Raw genomic sequence first — 15,809 nt, forward strand, 5'->3', positions numbered from 1 at the left:
CTCTCCATTTCTTCTCTCCTTCCTCCAAAAAAACCCAAATCGACAGTAAGAGGAACAGCAAGTAGCCCGGGGTTACTGGAAATTTTGAGTGATTTAAAATTTGTTCCCTACTTTTTTAATTATTTCTAACTGTTGGGCTTCCTTTAGAAAAGATTCTTAGTCCATCTTCTTTCCCCAAAACAGGATCACATAAGTAAAGGAACAACAGTAACTCTTGAAGTATTTTTTCTAAAAATTTCTTACAGTTTTCTAAGGATGAAGGATATTTAGACTTCCAGGCAATCTGTTAATGTTCTTCAGTATCTTTTTCATTAAAAACTTTTTCTAAGATCCAATTGTAGTTTTATTTTTAGAAATACAAACCCTTAACTTTTCTCATCTAGCTGTAGTGGAAAGACCAACATGTTCCCTTCCTCTTTGCAGCAGCCTTTTATGCATTTATGTAATAACATTTATATATGTACATGTGTGTGTATATGTATTTCTGTATGAATTTTCACATTAATTCAGAAGTAATATTACTGGGCTCAACTGTTCAAATTAATTCGAAATATCTATTTTGGCTTTTTCTATGTAGTGATGTTTAAGATTGTTTACATTTTGAAGCTTTTGTCAGAATTGTATTTGTTTTACCTTGTTTAAAAGAAGTATAAATTCAAGAGCAGAAGCAACTATTAAAAAATTACGTTTTTATTATACAGGTTCTTAGAGTATATTATGATCGCTTGGTGGATAATCCTGATCGGGCTTGGCTTGTTGGATTTATCCAAGAAGTAGTGAAAAATGACTTACTTGAAGACTTTCATGAACTTTTCCACAATCTGGACTTCAACAATGATGGCAGAGTGGAAGAAGATGACTTACGTAGCTTAATGTTTTGTGATTTTTATGACCCTAAGAGAGAGGACACTACATACAGGGAGATTAGTGATGTGGATCAATTGAGATTAATTGTAGAGAGTCACCTTGAAGAATTTAATAACATGAGCAAAAAGCCAATGCAGCTTGTCTTGTTCCGATTTGCTATAGAGCATATTTGTAGAATTTCCCGTATTCTGAAACAGCCTCGCAGCCATGCCCTCCTTGTTGGTGTTGGAGGTAGTGGTCGACAATCTCTTACTCGATTAGCAGCCCATATGGCTGAATACAATCTTTTTCAGGTTGAAATAACTAAAAGCTATGGTATTAATGAGTGGCATAAAGACTTAAAAGTCATACTAAGAAAATCTACTGAAGGGGAAATGCAGGGAGTTTTCTTGTTCACAGATACACAGATTAAAAAGGAGTCATTCTTAGAAGATATTAACAACTTACTAAATGCAGGTGAAGTGCCAAACCTGTTTGCAGTAGATGAGAAACAAGAAGTTTGTGAACAAATGCGTCAAATTGATCGCCAACGGGACAGGACAAAACAGACAGATGGCAGTCCTATAGCTCTTTTTAACATGTTTGTTGATCGCTGTCGAGATCAGCTTCATATAGTACTGGCAATGAGTCCCATTGGAGATGCTTTCCGTAATCGCCTTCGTAAATTTCCAGCTCTTGTCAACTGCTGCACGCTAGACTGGTTTCAGGTAAAAACAAAACTTCTCTTGGGCTTCTTATTCAAATGGAAATGCAATAGAAACATGGCTTCAACCCTTTTTGTAGCAAGTAATTATTTTTGGTCAAGTTAGCAGTGAAAAATTTCTTGAATTTTCTTAGTGTCATATTTAAAATTGTTTAGACCATTAGGACCATTCTGACTGTAAAAAAGGCCAGTATAGGCTGGATGCAAAATCATCAAGAAAATGACGCCTGATTGTGGTACAAGAGTATAACTGAATCACCATAGTACTGCAGACATTATAGATTTCAATATGTAGTATTTTCTTCTATTATCAAGACTACCAGAATCTACGGTGCCAGTCTGAAACTAAAATACCCATGAAAAATACAGACAACTTTTGATGCAGAACACCATATTTTCCCCCGCTACTCTGCAATAAAACTATATTCTATCTGACTGTTATGTGCAAAAGACCTTAGAATATTTAAGATGTAGAATTTAATCATATAAAGAATCTCAGGAACTTTCATTAAGTTTTAAAATGCAGTACTGTATCTTTAAAGGTTATTTTGAAGAGGAAAAGCAGAGACAGTTACACACACATATGGACATACTGAAAATGAAAAATTTTCCTTTTAGTACGAGTATTTCTGCTGGATGGAATAAGACAATGGGCTTGAACCGAATCTCTAAGTAGTTCGGTTCTTTCCAGTTCTGTTATTGTCCTATTTAATGATCTTTTTATCATAAAGTAATTTCTCTGTGCCTCAGTCTATGAAATGGGGTAAAGATACTTTTTTAAAAATGGTTTGAGATTTATGAGTGTGAAGTATTCAATAAGAGAAAAGTATTTATTCTTTGTTTAAGACATGGCCCGAAGATGCACTAGAAGCTGTTGCCTCTCGCTTCTTGGAAGATGTTGAAATGTCGGAAGAAGTGCGAAGTGGGTGTATTGATATGTGTAAAAGCTTTCATACGTCTACTATTGTTTTATCTGACTTGTTCCATGCAGAACTTCAAAGGCACAACTATGTTACACCTACTTCATACTTGGAATTGATCTCCACTTTTAAAAGTCTACTTGAAAAGAAACGCACGTAAGGATTTATGATGTGACCTTTTCTAGAGGAACCCAAGTGCACCAAAAATATTATTTTCTATCTCTTATAGCTACTCTGAAGAAAAAAAAATTAATTGGTTTCAGTTAATTTAAATTGACAGAATGGAAGATGGATAAAATGTACTCTTGGGACACGTGCTTGTCCAATGTCTCTATTGGACAAAAGGTCTGACTTGATGCTCTCTCTTGCATTATACCACTTCTGACATCCCTGGTGATGTTGCTATATGTTGATTGCAGCCTGCTTATTCTGTGGTTCTCTGGAGGTTGTGGGGAAGATGATACCTGGGAAACCAGCTTCCAAGTTTGCTAGGTGCTTGCTAGCAGGGTTCAGCTGTGCTGTTCCTTGCAGAAAGGACCTCTGTATGCACGTGCATATCAATTCTATTTTCATGGCTGGTGAGGGAAAGTTCCTTTTTCTTTCCTTCTCAATGATAAGACACTATCATAACAATTAAGACAAGTGCTTGATTTGATCAACAGGCTGTGTGAAACACTGCATGCAGCAAGAAATTCCAGGAATAAAGGAATACAATTTTGAATGTAGTGGTCCAGTGCCTCTGGAATTTCTTGATTCTGATGCTGTTGGCTGTCCCCAGAACCATTCACGTTCTGCTGCTAAAATTATTTTCCCGATTGTATTAATTCTTTTTCAACCTCACCTCAACTAATAGTTTTCATGAGCATATCCCCATCTCTTCCTTCTCCTTATCTGTTACTGCTGTGCCATGTTGATTTTGTAGTTTCTGTGCCAACAAAAAGGCAGAAGCTTAACAATCACTTATTTGCCTATAGGTGATCACTTATTTATCTGTATCCCAATCTCTTGAGTATACATGATAGGTTAGAGACTATGGCTCAAGTAATCTCTGTTATGTTTACTATTTGTTGAGCAAATAAAACAAGATTGGCAGAGCATTTGATTATTCAGAGTAGTGAGGAATTTGGGGAATGGATCCCAATGAATGAAGTGATCAAGTACTGATAAAATATCTTTATAATAAAATATCTTTATAATAAAATACTATTTATTTTCAGTAAGGTGATGAAAATTAAAAGAAGATATGAAGTTGGCTTGGAGAAACTGGACTCTGCTGCATCTCAGGTAGCCCTGATGCAGACTGAGCTGGAGGCTCTGCAACCTCAGTTACAGGAAGCCAGCAAGCAGATTGATGAGATGATGGTTATTATTCAGAAAGAATCTTTGGAAGTAGCCAAAACTGAAGAAGTTGTGAAAGCTGATGAAGCAGTGGCAAATGAGCAGGCTATGGCTGCAAAAGCCATCAAAGATGAATGTGATGCTGACTTAGCACAAGCCATGCCTGTTTTGGAAAGTGCTCTGGCTGCCCTTGACACTCTCACTGCACAGGTATGTCTATTGATGCATATTTACGCACTGGAAAGGTATTCAGATATACAAAAGCATGGAGGAGTTGCCTTTTCAGATTTTACATTATACTTACACAGTTTTATAATTTAGGAAATTCTTCAAATCTTTCAGTTTTAACAAGCAAAATGTTACTCTATTTTCTAGTGAAAAACCTATAAGGATGATTTTTTTATCGAATAAAGGATCAAATACTATTCTAGACATTTCAAAATTCATAGTTATGAAAAATATTTTGACTCAGCAATTGAGAAGTTAGAAAACGTATGTTTTTAACTTTTTCAGAACCTGCCAGCCGTCATCTAATATTTTTATCTCCAGTCTTTCAAAGTCTAGAAATTGAGGTTGAAATTCTATGTCTACCCATGTTAAGGGACCACTCTTCATAAAAGTATGATAGTGGAGGATCAGTCACCTTTGGTTTTATGGATGTTCAGGTTCTCTTTGCCTGGATAATGTTTTGCTCATGGTGGGATGAAAGGAAGTCTCCCAGGTTGTAAGAGTGAGGATGGACTATGTGCTCCAGCTATTGTTGCTGAAGACAAGATTTTCAGAAACTTTCAATGAAACCTCCTTAGATGACAAACCGTCTGCTTTCTATCTACAGCTATTGGTTGGCATCAAAAGTTTTAGATTCTGGCATTGTCAGGTCATTGGCATGCTTTGTGAAAATAGGAGATGGCTACTTAGTCACTTCAAGGTAATTGCATTATACTTGTGAATAACAAGACAAGAACGAGGCTTTGAAGGCTAATGAAATAATACTTCAGCTGCTGTCAATGCATAGTGTATCCAAGTGGGGAGTATTGTGATACAAGAGGGAAAAAAAACAAAACTTCCAAAGGAAAAAAATCCCAATTTTTTTCCTCAAAATATAGTTAAATAGCATGATGAACACACACACACACAAATCTGTGTGTAGGAGAGCTTAGAGTACCTGTACAGGACTCTTGTCTTTGATTCACCCTTCACCCTGGCCACACTGATGGAAAGCAGAGCAGGACATGCATTGCAAACTGTGCTCATAAATCCATGTACATAAATGTGCAGAGTAAGTACTTTATTTGGAGAAACAGACGTATACATAATTCAGTACTGCTGAAATGAGTACCTGCAGTCAAAAGGAACTGTGTTTCTCATGTGGTTCATTGTTCAACAAGGATTAGAAAAAGCATAATAATTTTAAGTATTATTTTGCTGTTGACATCTAAGTTTTGTAGCAATACACATGAAGACACTGAAATTTAGAACTAGGAAGGGACTTCTGGAAGTTCTCTTCTTCCACCTGTAGTTCAAGGTTCTTTAGCTTTTATGCAGTATTTTAGTTGTAGTTTTGCTGAATGCTGTGTGGAGGAGGATCATTGACACATATATTTTGTCTTTCATGCTAACAGCTGTGTCATTTCCTGAAAATCACTATTACCTAATCATTACTTTCCCTTGCTTTTTTCTTTTTTTTTGCTTTTTTTTGGTAGTAGATCTACTATACTTTTGCATTTCTGCAAGTTATCAAGATAATTTTTTCCTGTTATCTACTCTAATGTGTTTGTTTTTACTCTCAACTTACTATCAGTTGTAAATTTAATAAACTCTCTCTTTTCCGTCATTCATTTCAGTAATGAAAATAGTGTGTTGGTCCAGACCTATGCGACCTTGGTCAAATCTTTGTTGTGTTTTGACAGGGTTATTAATTGTGCTAGTTACTTACAGTTAACCATTTAAAGACATCAGATGCAAAGTGTGTTAACATTTTGACTCTATATGTCATTTACTTGTATCTCACCCTTTTCACTAAGTGCCTAGCCAGCACTTTTCTTGCTTTTACTATTACTGTAGTTATAGAATTTTTTCCTTGTTACACTTCATATTGCTTTTAATTGCAGCTAAGTTTGAGTTTAGCCTTTAAAATAGTCTCTTACTCTGCTTACAACCCTTGGTTGTATAAAGTTAATTTGTTTGTGCTTCATTTTGTTTCCTGGAATGGCTGACTAACTTTGTTCTTCCTCTCAAAGAACTTCCTTCCCTGACGATCCCATCAGCCAGTTTTCTGCCTGCCTCATTGAAATGCCCTGGCTTTATTTACCTGCCCGTTTCCCTCTCCTGAACACTTGTGTGGTTGCAAGTTTTGGTTGGTTGGGTATTTTTGTTTTGTTTTTAAATAGCTTGTAGCATCAGGAACCATAGTTCACAGTTTCAAGGAAATAATTGTCCTTTCTTTTCCATGCAATTTTTTCTGGATCCAATTTATTTGGGTTTTTTTGTGGCACAAATGAACATTCCCAGAACTCGAAAGATCTCTTTCTATCCAAGTTCCAAAGGTTTTAGACCTCAAATAAACCACGTGCAGCTCTCAAAATCTAACACTAATTGGCAAAATAAGTATGAGAATCCAGAAATCCTTTAATTTATTGGAGTATGTATTCTCTGAGAAAAGCTCTTAGAATATTTGAATTTCAATGCAGAATTATTCTTTAGGAAGAGTAAAAGATTTTTTTCCCCATAAATCTTTGGTTTACAAACTTCTTGCTTAATTATTTGTACATATATGTGTAAAGTTTTTAATTCTTTTGTATTATTATTCTATATTTGCAGTTAAAACTTTGCTTATTCATTTCCTGCTATTTCTTATAATGTCAGTACTTCTTACCCAATTATTTTCTTCCTTTTAGCTGCCTCTTCCCTCATTCAGCTCACTCTGGGAGTTTAATAACTGATCAGAATACTAATTGATTTATTTTCTGTACTTGGAGAGCATAGATCTTTAGTTCTGGGTTGAAGGCTGTTTTTACCTTGTGTTATCTTAAATCTACTAATTCACTGCTGATGCAATCCTGTAAGCTTGGAAGTATTGTGAAGTATAACACTGGAACATCTGAACTCCACAACTGAGGTGCAATGGCCTTTACTGAATTTGGAGCAGAAAAAGTACAATTAAAAATTAATTACAGATAAGAAATATTTGTCTCTTCTAAACTGGTTGTTGATTAGATTTCAGATATTTTTCTTTATATGTCAGTGTTAGTTTAATCTGCATAGCACCTTAAAGAAAGAACTAGAAAGAATGGAGAAAAATGAAATAAAAATTTTGCAAAAAAGAAAATGAGATTTATATGTATGAACTATGCAGGCTTGTGCTAGGAATTTGGGATTATAGTGCATTTAAAATTATCAAGTGTGAGAATAGCAAATGTATATGGAAAAATACTATTTGACATAAAAAGGATTACAATTTCTATTGTAATAGAAGAATTAATCTACCTATGTTTGGAGTTCTTAAGGTGTTGTTTTTATTATTTTCAGGATATTACAGTGGTTAAGTCCATGAAGAGTCCTCCTTCCGGTGTCAAGCTTGTAATGGAAGCTATATGCATCCTTAAAGGCGTCAAAGCAGATAAGATTCCAGATCCAACAGGTTCTGGAAAAAAAATTGAGGATTTCTGGGGTCCTGCTAAGAGACTTCTGGGTGACATAAGATTTCTTCAGTCTCTTCATGAGTATGACAAGGATAACATTCCCCCAGCTTACATGGCTATCATAAGAAAACAGTATCTTACAAATCCTGAGTTTGTACCAGACAAGATTCGAAATGCTTCCACGGCAGCAGAGGGTTTGTGCAAATGGGTCATAGCCATGGAGTTTTATGATACGTAAGTATGTATAAAAATAAAAAAAAAAAAAACACCAAAAAAGTTTAAAATAAATTTGATTAAAGAGATCCGTTTATTTTAACATCAAAAGAGGTGTGAAATTACTTCTTTCCAGTGGGAAACTTGTGAAAACAAGTGGTCGTAAAGATTGATTCTGTAAGATACCTGATGTTAAAGTGTAAAGCCTGATTTTCAGTTCTGAATTTTTGTAGAAAGACATGGGAGCAACAATATGTTCAGTTAGCAAGTAAAGTTAACTTCGTTTTAGAGTGTTGCACAAAATGGAAGCATTACTGAAGTGTCTTTGGAAGTTTCTGACAGTCATATCAAGCTCAAAGGATATTTTTTGTTACACATTGTATTTGATGCATGGAAAAGGTGTGCTTATTTTTTATGATATTTCCTAATTTGGAACATCTGGAACTCATTTAACAGTAAATCAGCACTGGACAACTAAGGTCAAGTTGCAGTTTGAAAGTTGAGTCATAGTAAGTAGTGCATGCCTTCATTTGAGAGGATATTTTGTTACTTCACTAAAAGATTAGTGAATGCTTACTTGGTAGAGTCCTCAATTTGAGAACAACTTTTAGCATTGCAAATACCAATTATTAGAGAAAAAATTAACTAAAAAGGTGGACTTTAAAGGAGATCTGCGTGCAACTTAGACCAGTAGAAGAGGGGATTCATTGATTATGAGGCTAATACTTGTGAAATGCTGTTTCATTTGAGCGTAGGGGCATTCTAGCATATTTTCTTGCTTGTTGCTTTTGGAAAGATAGACAATATGTTTCCAGGTATATGTTACTTCCAGTATTCTCCTCACAAAAATATCTGTGTAAAGGATTGAAATCCTCAAAACTGGAAAATAGATCCTTGGATGTGAGAAGCTGTTAATTTTTTTTTTATTATTTTGTGTACACAGTTGGCTGTATGTGTGTATACAGTGTCTGTGACTGTTACTTAATATATATGATTATCTGCATGTTTCTAATGGCACAAGTCCATAATGGATTCTAAATTGTGATCAAATGAGACATGCAGTTTGGAAGCATAACCCTTTTTGCTTTTAATTGTTGCCTATTATTACAGAAAAATTTGCAGAAACTGCATAAATCAGTCAGTATGGGCACAGAAGCAACTGATGAAGTAAAAACCAGTTGTCTTCAGATATCATCAAATTATGAAACGCAACATTGCATGAGCTACTGAATTGCTAGGTTTTCCCTTCATCTTTCCTGTGCTCATTTTTTTTAATAGTAATGCTGGAATGAGGATGTATCTTTCAGATGTTTAACTTAGTCTTTGACTTTATTTAGAGTGACAAAAAACGTTGCACCCAAAAAGCTAAAGTTGAGTCAAGCTGAAGGAGAATTGGAGATTGCTATGGAAGGTCTGAGAAGGAAACAAGCAGACCTGAAAGAGGTTCAAGATAAATTGGCTGTACTCCAACAGACACTGGAATCCAAGAAGCAGGAAAAGACTGACTTGGAAAATCAGGTATATGATGCAAAAGATGAAGTATTGTTCTACTGATATCCAGAAAAGTTATTTAAAATTTGCTGCTTTGTCAATTTTTTTTTCCCTTTAACTGCCAGTACGTCAAACAAGCCATACTTTTAGATAACCATTTTTTTTTATTTTGGTGTAATGGTCTTGAAGTTATGAATGGGCAAAGCATGGGGAATAAATGCTTTAAAGTAATAGAAAATGCAGATGTTATGAACTTACCAACTGATATCCCTTTCCTACATCCTCACTGATATCTCATTTCTTGTGAGGGGATAAAGTTTCAATAATTGTACTAAGAGTTTGATTAATCTATAAACTTGCAAGTCAGCACATCTGAAGTATGGAAAGTTTATTTGTGCCTCCTGTGCTAATGCAATTTTGAGAATGTTTTTTTTTTTTTTAAACTCTCTTCCTGACTGCTAAATGGCTGTTATGTGTGCAGAAATAGGCAACATTTGTAAGACGGTATTTTTTTTTTTTTAAAGTTTTGCAGTACATCATCTTGAGCTTTTTTAAAAATTATAATATCGGAATTGGAAGTGGAGTCCTAATTCCTGTATGTAGTTAAACTCATCTGTTTGTGTGTTTCTTTTGCATCCTGATTCAGTTTGGAAGTAGAGGGGAGGGATAAACTACACAAGCAGTTTAATTACTGTGGTGTAAATTGGCTGCTATGGTTACCAGAAGAGAGGATTGATAGTAACAGCAGCAAGAGCTGGCATAATTTTTCTCCTATCACATGGCTGAAATGTGTCTCTACTAGATAGTAAACAAGTTTAACAGAGCTGGATTAAATTCCTGTCATATCTTTTTTTTTTTGTTAAATTATAATCATGCCTGGAAAGATGGCTTAGTTATAAACTGACAACAGAAATGGAGATTTTGTACTCATAAGGATGTTTTTTTGCAGAAAAGAACATACCTACTTTTATGAGATGGTGATCTCCTTAAAGTGTTTTTGTTTCTCTTATGACATGTATATCCTTTCCCTGACTATTAATATTTTCCTTATTAATATTTTCCTTATCTTATGCAGAGCTATTTTGAATTGCATGTTTTATACTGGTTGTCTTCCTTTATTTGGATGAAAATGTAATGGAATAGACTTTACTGTGCTGGTACCAAAATTTGGTTTTGCTCTTTAAACATTTCCATTATAAGAAAAAGGTATTTTCTTTCTATTTGATGAAATTACTTAAGAAAACATCTGCACAGGAAAATAATTCTTGAATGCTTTTAATATTTGTAAAATGTTTTTAAAGTGATCATGTAATATAAACAGCTTTTTTTTTTTTATTCTGAGGTTGACTTATGCAGCAAAAAACTACAGCGAGCAGAACAACTGATTGGTGGCCTTGGGGGTGAGAAAACTCGCTGGCATGAGACTGCTTTGGAGCTGGGAAGGCAGTACATCAATTTGACTGGAGATATACTTATTTCATCAGGAATTGTAGCTTACCTAGGAGCCTTTACATCCAGCTACAGACAAGTAATACGTATAGTGATTTTGTTCCCATGTATTGTAATAATCTAAATTTTATTAATTTTTCTTTTAATATAAAGTTTATATTTATAAATTATGTTTTAATATAATTCATAAGTGAAACTGAAACTGGATTGTAGTGTTTTGAGTTTCGCTTATAGGACTCTTGGGGGAAATTCTTCCTTCATTCTACTTATTGCTGGGTGAAGCATGGAGTCTTTTGGTTGCTTCTGTAAAGCAATTGCTAGTAACTTTATACCTCATGGTTCTGGTTACTCCTACTCCATTCAATGGCTAAATTCTCTTTTAGTTAAAAGAAAGCAGAATTAGGTTCTATTTCAGCAGCACAGTTAAGCAAGTTCTGAAAGTGGAGTAATTCTGTACAGAAAGAGACAAAAGATACAGTAGCTCAATAATATAGCAGTTTTGTGCCTCCTACTCTTAGTGACATAAACAGAAATCCTGAATACAAAAAGATTTTGACATGGCAGCTGATGTTAGATATAATAATTTTTGGATGTCAACATTGGCCTGACATTGAAAGTTTTTGAACACCAAAACCTGCCGCTGAATTCAGCTGAAGAAATTAATGTCCATTGCATTTGAAAATCAGGTCCAGAGTATCAAAAATTGTGAAAAATGGAGAGAGAGAAAAAATCAATGCATCTCATTTGAACATAGAATTTGGATATAATCCTTATTTCCACTTTTCCTTCAGTGTATTTCCTTTGTCCATTTTTCTTCAGAAAATTTTGTACTGTTCTTTCAAACTGTTGTTTTCTTCATAATGTCCATGTTGTGATGTTACTATTTTAAAACTTTATAGAGTGAGAGTTTATGGTGTGAGTATTTATAGCGGAAATAAATAGTCAACAATTTTTACAATTCCAAATTATGTAATTTTGAGAGAGGGTTCTCTTTCAGCTTAAAACCTGCATTGTGTCCAGGTAGGTAGAAGTACTTTTGGTGAAACATCTTAAGGGGTGCTGAACTGTATTCCAAGCAAGTGTAGATACAGGTGCAGATGATGTGCGTGATTATTCACTAAAAATGAATACATAGTGTTTTCATCTGAAAAGTTTAGTGGAATGTCATTCTCTCTGACTGCATAGTTTCTTTCTCTGTGCAGCAGTAGATATAGATTCCTGGTTGCTTTTTCTTACTCTCATGATTGTGCAGACACATATTAGGTAGGTATCTCTTTCAGAAATCATAGAATCATAGAATGGTTAGAGTTGGAAAGGGACCTTAAAGATCATCGAGTTCCAACCCACCTGCCATGGGCAGGGACATCTCCACTAGACCAGGTTGCTCAAAGCCCCATCCAGCCTGGCCTTAAACACTTCCAGGGATGGGGCATCCACAACTTCCCTGGGCAACCTGTTCCAGTGCTTCACTACCCTCACAGTAAAGAATTTCCTCCTAATATCTAATCTAAATCTCCCCTCTTCCAATTTAAAACCATTACCTCTTGTCCTGTCACTACATCTCCTGACAAAGAGTCCCTCTCCGGCTCTCCTGTAGGCTCCCTGCAGATATTGGAAGGCTGCTATGAGGTCTCCCCAGAGCCTTCTCTTCTCCAGGCTGAACAACCCCAGCTCTCTCAGCCTGTCTTCATAGGGGAGGTGCTCCATCCCTCTGATCATCTTCGTGGCCCTCCGCTGGACCCGTTCCAACAGGTCCGTGTCCTTCCTGTGTTGAGGACTCCAAAGCTGGACACAGTATTCCAGGTTGGGGTCTCACGAGCGTAGAGTAGAGGCGTAGAATCACCTCCCGCGACCTGCTGGCCACACTTCTCTTGATGCAGCCCAGGATGCGGTTGGCTTTCTGGGCTGCCAGTGCACACTGCCGGCTCATGTTGAGCTTCTCATCCACCAATACCCCCAAGTCCTTCTCCTCAGGGCTGCTTTCTAGCCATTCTCTGCCCAACCTGTATTGGTGCCTGCGATTGCCATGTCCCAGGTGCAGGACCCTGCACTTGGCCTGGTTGAACTTCATGCGATTTGCACGAGCCCATTTCTCAAGCCTGTCCAGGTCCCTCTGGATGGCATCCCTTCCCTCCAGCATGTTGACTGCGCCATCAAGCTTGGTGTCATCGGCAAACTTGCTGAGGGTGCACTCTATCCCACTGTCCATGTCTCCGACAAAGATGCTGAACAGCACTGGTCCCAGTACTGACCCCTGAGGAACTCCACTCGTCACTGGCTGCCAAATTGGAAAGCATAATCACTTTTGTGCAGTTCTTCATTTCATCTGTTGCTATGGGTTGTTTTTTATCCCTGCAGCTCTAATAAGAGGAAAAGTTACGATATCTTTTGGAATATCAGCTTTGTTTTATGCAAATTGATGACTCCTTCATTCATCACCTCTGTGAAAGTCTCTAGCTCTTAGACCATTTCCTTTAATGCTGCATTTCTGAGTTTCGCTGCTTGAGGCTTCGCCAGCTAATTTTTAGTTTAGAATACTACAGCATACTTCTTTGACCTTATACATCGCTTTCATACAAGACTGTGCCTTTCATATGATCATGCTATTTCTATAAATTTTCCTTCTTTAGAAGCATTATTCCTAGTGGAATACTCTTTTCGGCTTACATATTTAAAGGTGTGTGTCTTATTATTATGCACTATACAAACATTTATAGTTTACACGACTATAGTGAGTTAGATGAGACAGAATAGTGAAAAGCAACTCTAAATGATTGTTAAGTTGTTAAGTTTGGTTAAGTCCTGACAAGTGCTCGTTATGTGTGTCCTCAGAGTTAAATAATGAAGATTTTTATTTTTTTTTTTAAGTTAGAATACGTGCACTTGTTCTACAGTTATAGTATAGAAGATTATTGGTGAAATGCTAAATAAAATCATACCATGTCGCTGACCAAATAAACTTAAATTTATCTATAGAAATCACATACAAAGGCATTTTTAGGCATTTTATACAGAAGCATGAGTTCCCTTCTGTTTGAAGATATAGTGATCTTGTATGTAGCAATTGTTATGGGAAATGGGTTGAAAAACACATTTTTAATAGTGTGAAAATGTGAATAGATAGAACTTTAGTTAATATTTTTTTTCTTTTTCTAGATGCAAACTAAAGAGTGGGCATTGCTGTGTAAAACCAAAGACATTCCTTGTTCTGATGATTTTTCCTTAACAAATACCCTGGGAGAACCTGTGGAAATCAGAGCTTGGAATATTGCTGGACTACCTTCTGACATGTTTTCTATTGATAATGGCATCATTATCTCGTAAGTAAAAATAAATATATATATATAAAATTAATAATTTTCATTAAATAGCTTCTTTCAACCTGCTTTTCAGTTGTTATTTTTATAGACAGTTTTCTACTGTATATCCAGTTTAACAACCAAAATTATAAAATGATTTTAATGTTTAAATTTATAAGAAATAGTAGTAATATTTTTTTTAATATTTTTTTAACTTCATAATGGAAAGTTCTTAAATCTGTGGATTCACTCCCTCTTTTTTTTTTTTTTCCCCCCAAACATGCTGCACACTGGATTCAGTTTAAGACATCCTAAAACGCTTCAGGAATAGAATTTTGAATGCTTTTTTTTTTTTAGGAGTATAATCAGTAGATATGGAAGTAATTCTCCTTTAAAAAGCTAAAGCTCTTTAATTTTAAAGAAATATGCTGGCATCAAGTGCTAGCAAGAGGTGTTTCTGCAGAGCTACTAAAGATTATTTTGCTAATCTTTCTATGAGGGTCACACACTTTTCCCCTAAGATGGCACTGGCAAAACTATAGATGATGTCTTGATTACCTGTCTATGAACAGTTTCCCAGTTTTATGTTGCCAACTGGTAGGAGATTTTAACATCCAGGCTTGTAACATATTTAGCGTGTAAAGCCCTGATATTTTGGAAATGTTGTTTTGTATACTGAAGAGATGAATCTTTATTTTGCCAGGGCACAGTAACAAAACAACAAAAAAAGGCACATGTATATCTTCTACTAAAGGCAGTAAGGGAGGTGTAAAAAGTTAGAATGGAGAGAATTTCTAGTCTCCTTTCTTGCAGATGATGACCCTGACCAGCTCTTGCCAGTTTCTTCCTCTGTTTCTTGCCTTTTATTCTATGTTCTGCTAAAATGCTTCAACAAGAAAAGGTGAGACAGGCCTTTCCTGCAATAACCTCTGATTTCAGAAAGGGGTCCTTTCACATCATGTCAAGCCTTTGGGAGTTAGATGTGGATCTTCCTCATCCATGTGATAGTTTTAGATATCGGATGAAAGGTGAAAAGGTGTATCTGTACTGACAATTTGGAGTCTGTTTTCTTTAGAGTCTCATTCCCCTAACTGTCAATACTTCATACAGACTAGTCATTCCTAGGATCCCTTCTGGAGCAGAACAACCTGGCATATTCCTAGACAAAAGCGAAGAGAGTTTTGGTTTTTGGATTAGTGTAGGGACCTCTTTAGCAGGTGCTATGAACAGGGCACCACAAAGTTGTCTTTGCACCCAGTCAAATCCTCAAAGAAATTTATTTATTAAAATGTGAATTCATAGCAGAGACTATATTACATCTTTGGAGTGCTGGAATTCACTAAACGCTATTTATAGTTTAAAGCTTGAAACTTGCAGTTGTAGCTTTCTGTTGCAATGTGGTTAGTATGATGATAGTCTTATCAGAAGTTGAGGAAAGTTCTGATAAGGAAAAAAGGATTTATTTTTTGTTTTGAAATCCCCCTTTTGTTTTTAAATTTTCCCTTTTGTAATTATCTTAAGCTACATCCAAATAAAATACTTTGACTTTATCTAATGATACATCGTTTGATCTAAAACGTTTTTGAAAATTCTGCATATTTAAAGATATTCTCATTCTTATTTGAAAAGTGAAAGAAATTCTGAAATCTCAAAATTTCTTCTAGAAAGAAAATACGGATCCCATGAGCTCTAAAACTAATATTATTGCCTTTCACTTTTAAGGTGATTCTACATTCTTATGTGGTATTCTAATACATGCATGTCTGGATCTCACATCAGTCACTAGAATTACGTTTGTCCAGGCAGAGTTAGTCTGGTATATATCAATGTCACAATCAGTGCAAACATCAGTGATTTGTATGATGATGTGTAGCTTGGAAACTGAGCA

At 35.6% G+C, this 15,809-nt stretch overlaps 1 protein-coding gene across 1 annotated transcript in view; it reads left to right on the forward strand.

Annotated features, from left to right (window-relative positions):
* DNAH7 (dynein axonemal heavy chain 7) overlaps nt 1–15,809 on the forward strand; it is a 110,679-nt gene that overhangs the window by 62,512 nt on the left and 32,358 nt on the right. Inside the window, exons 40-46 of the mRNA XM_074145819.1 lie at nt 702–1,574; nt 2,417–2,646; nt 3,708–4,038; nt 7,357–7,703; nt 9,020–9,200; nt 10,516–10,701; nt 13,779–13,942. Coding sequence (XP_074001920.1) covers nt 702–1,574; nt 2,417–2,646; nt 3,708–4,038; nt 7,357–7,703; nt 9,020–9,200; nt 10,516–10,701; nt 13,779–13,942 — 2,312 coding nt within the window. The remainder of the gene's footprint in view (nt 1–701; nt 1,575–2,416; nt 2,647–3,707; nt 4,039–7,356; nt 7,704–9,019; nt 9,201–10,515; nt 10,702–13,778; nt 13,943–15,809) is intronic.

Source organism: Numenius arquata, chromosome 3 (assembly GCF_964106895.1).
Source record: "Numenius arquata chromosome 3, bNumArq3.hap1.1, whole genome shotgun sequence".
NCBI lineage: Eukaryota > Metazoa > Chordata > Aves > Charadriiformes > Scolopacidae > Numenius > Numenius arquata.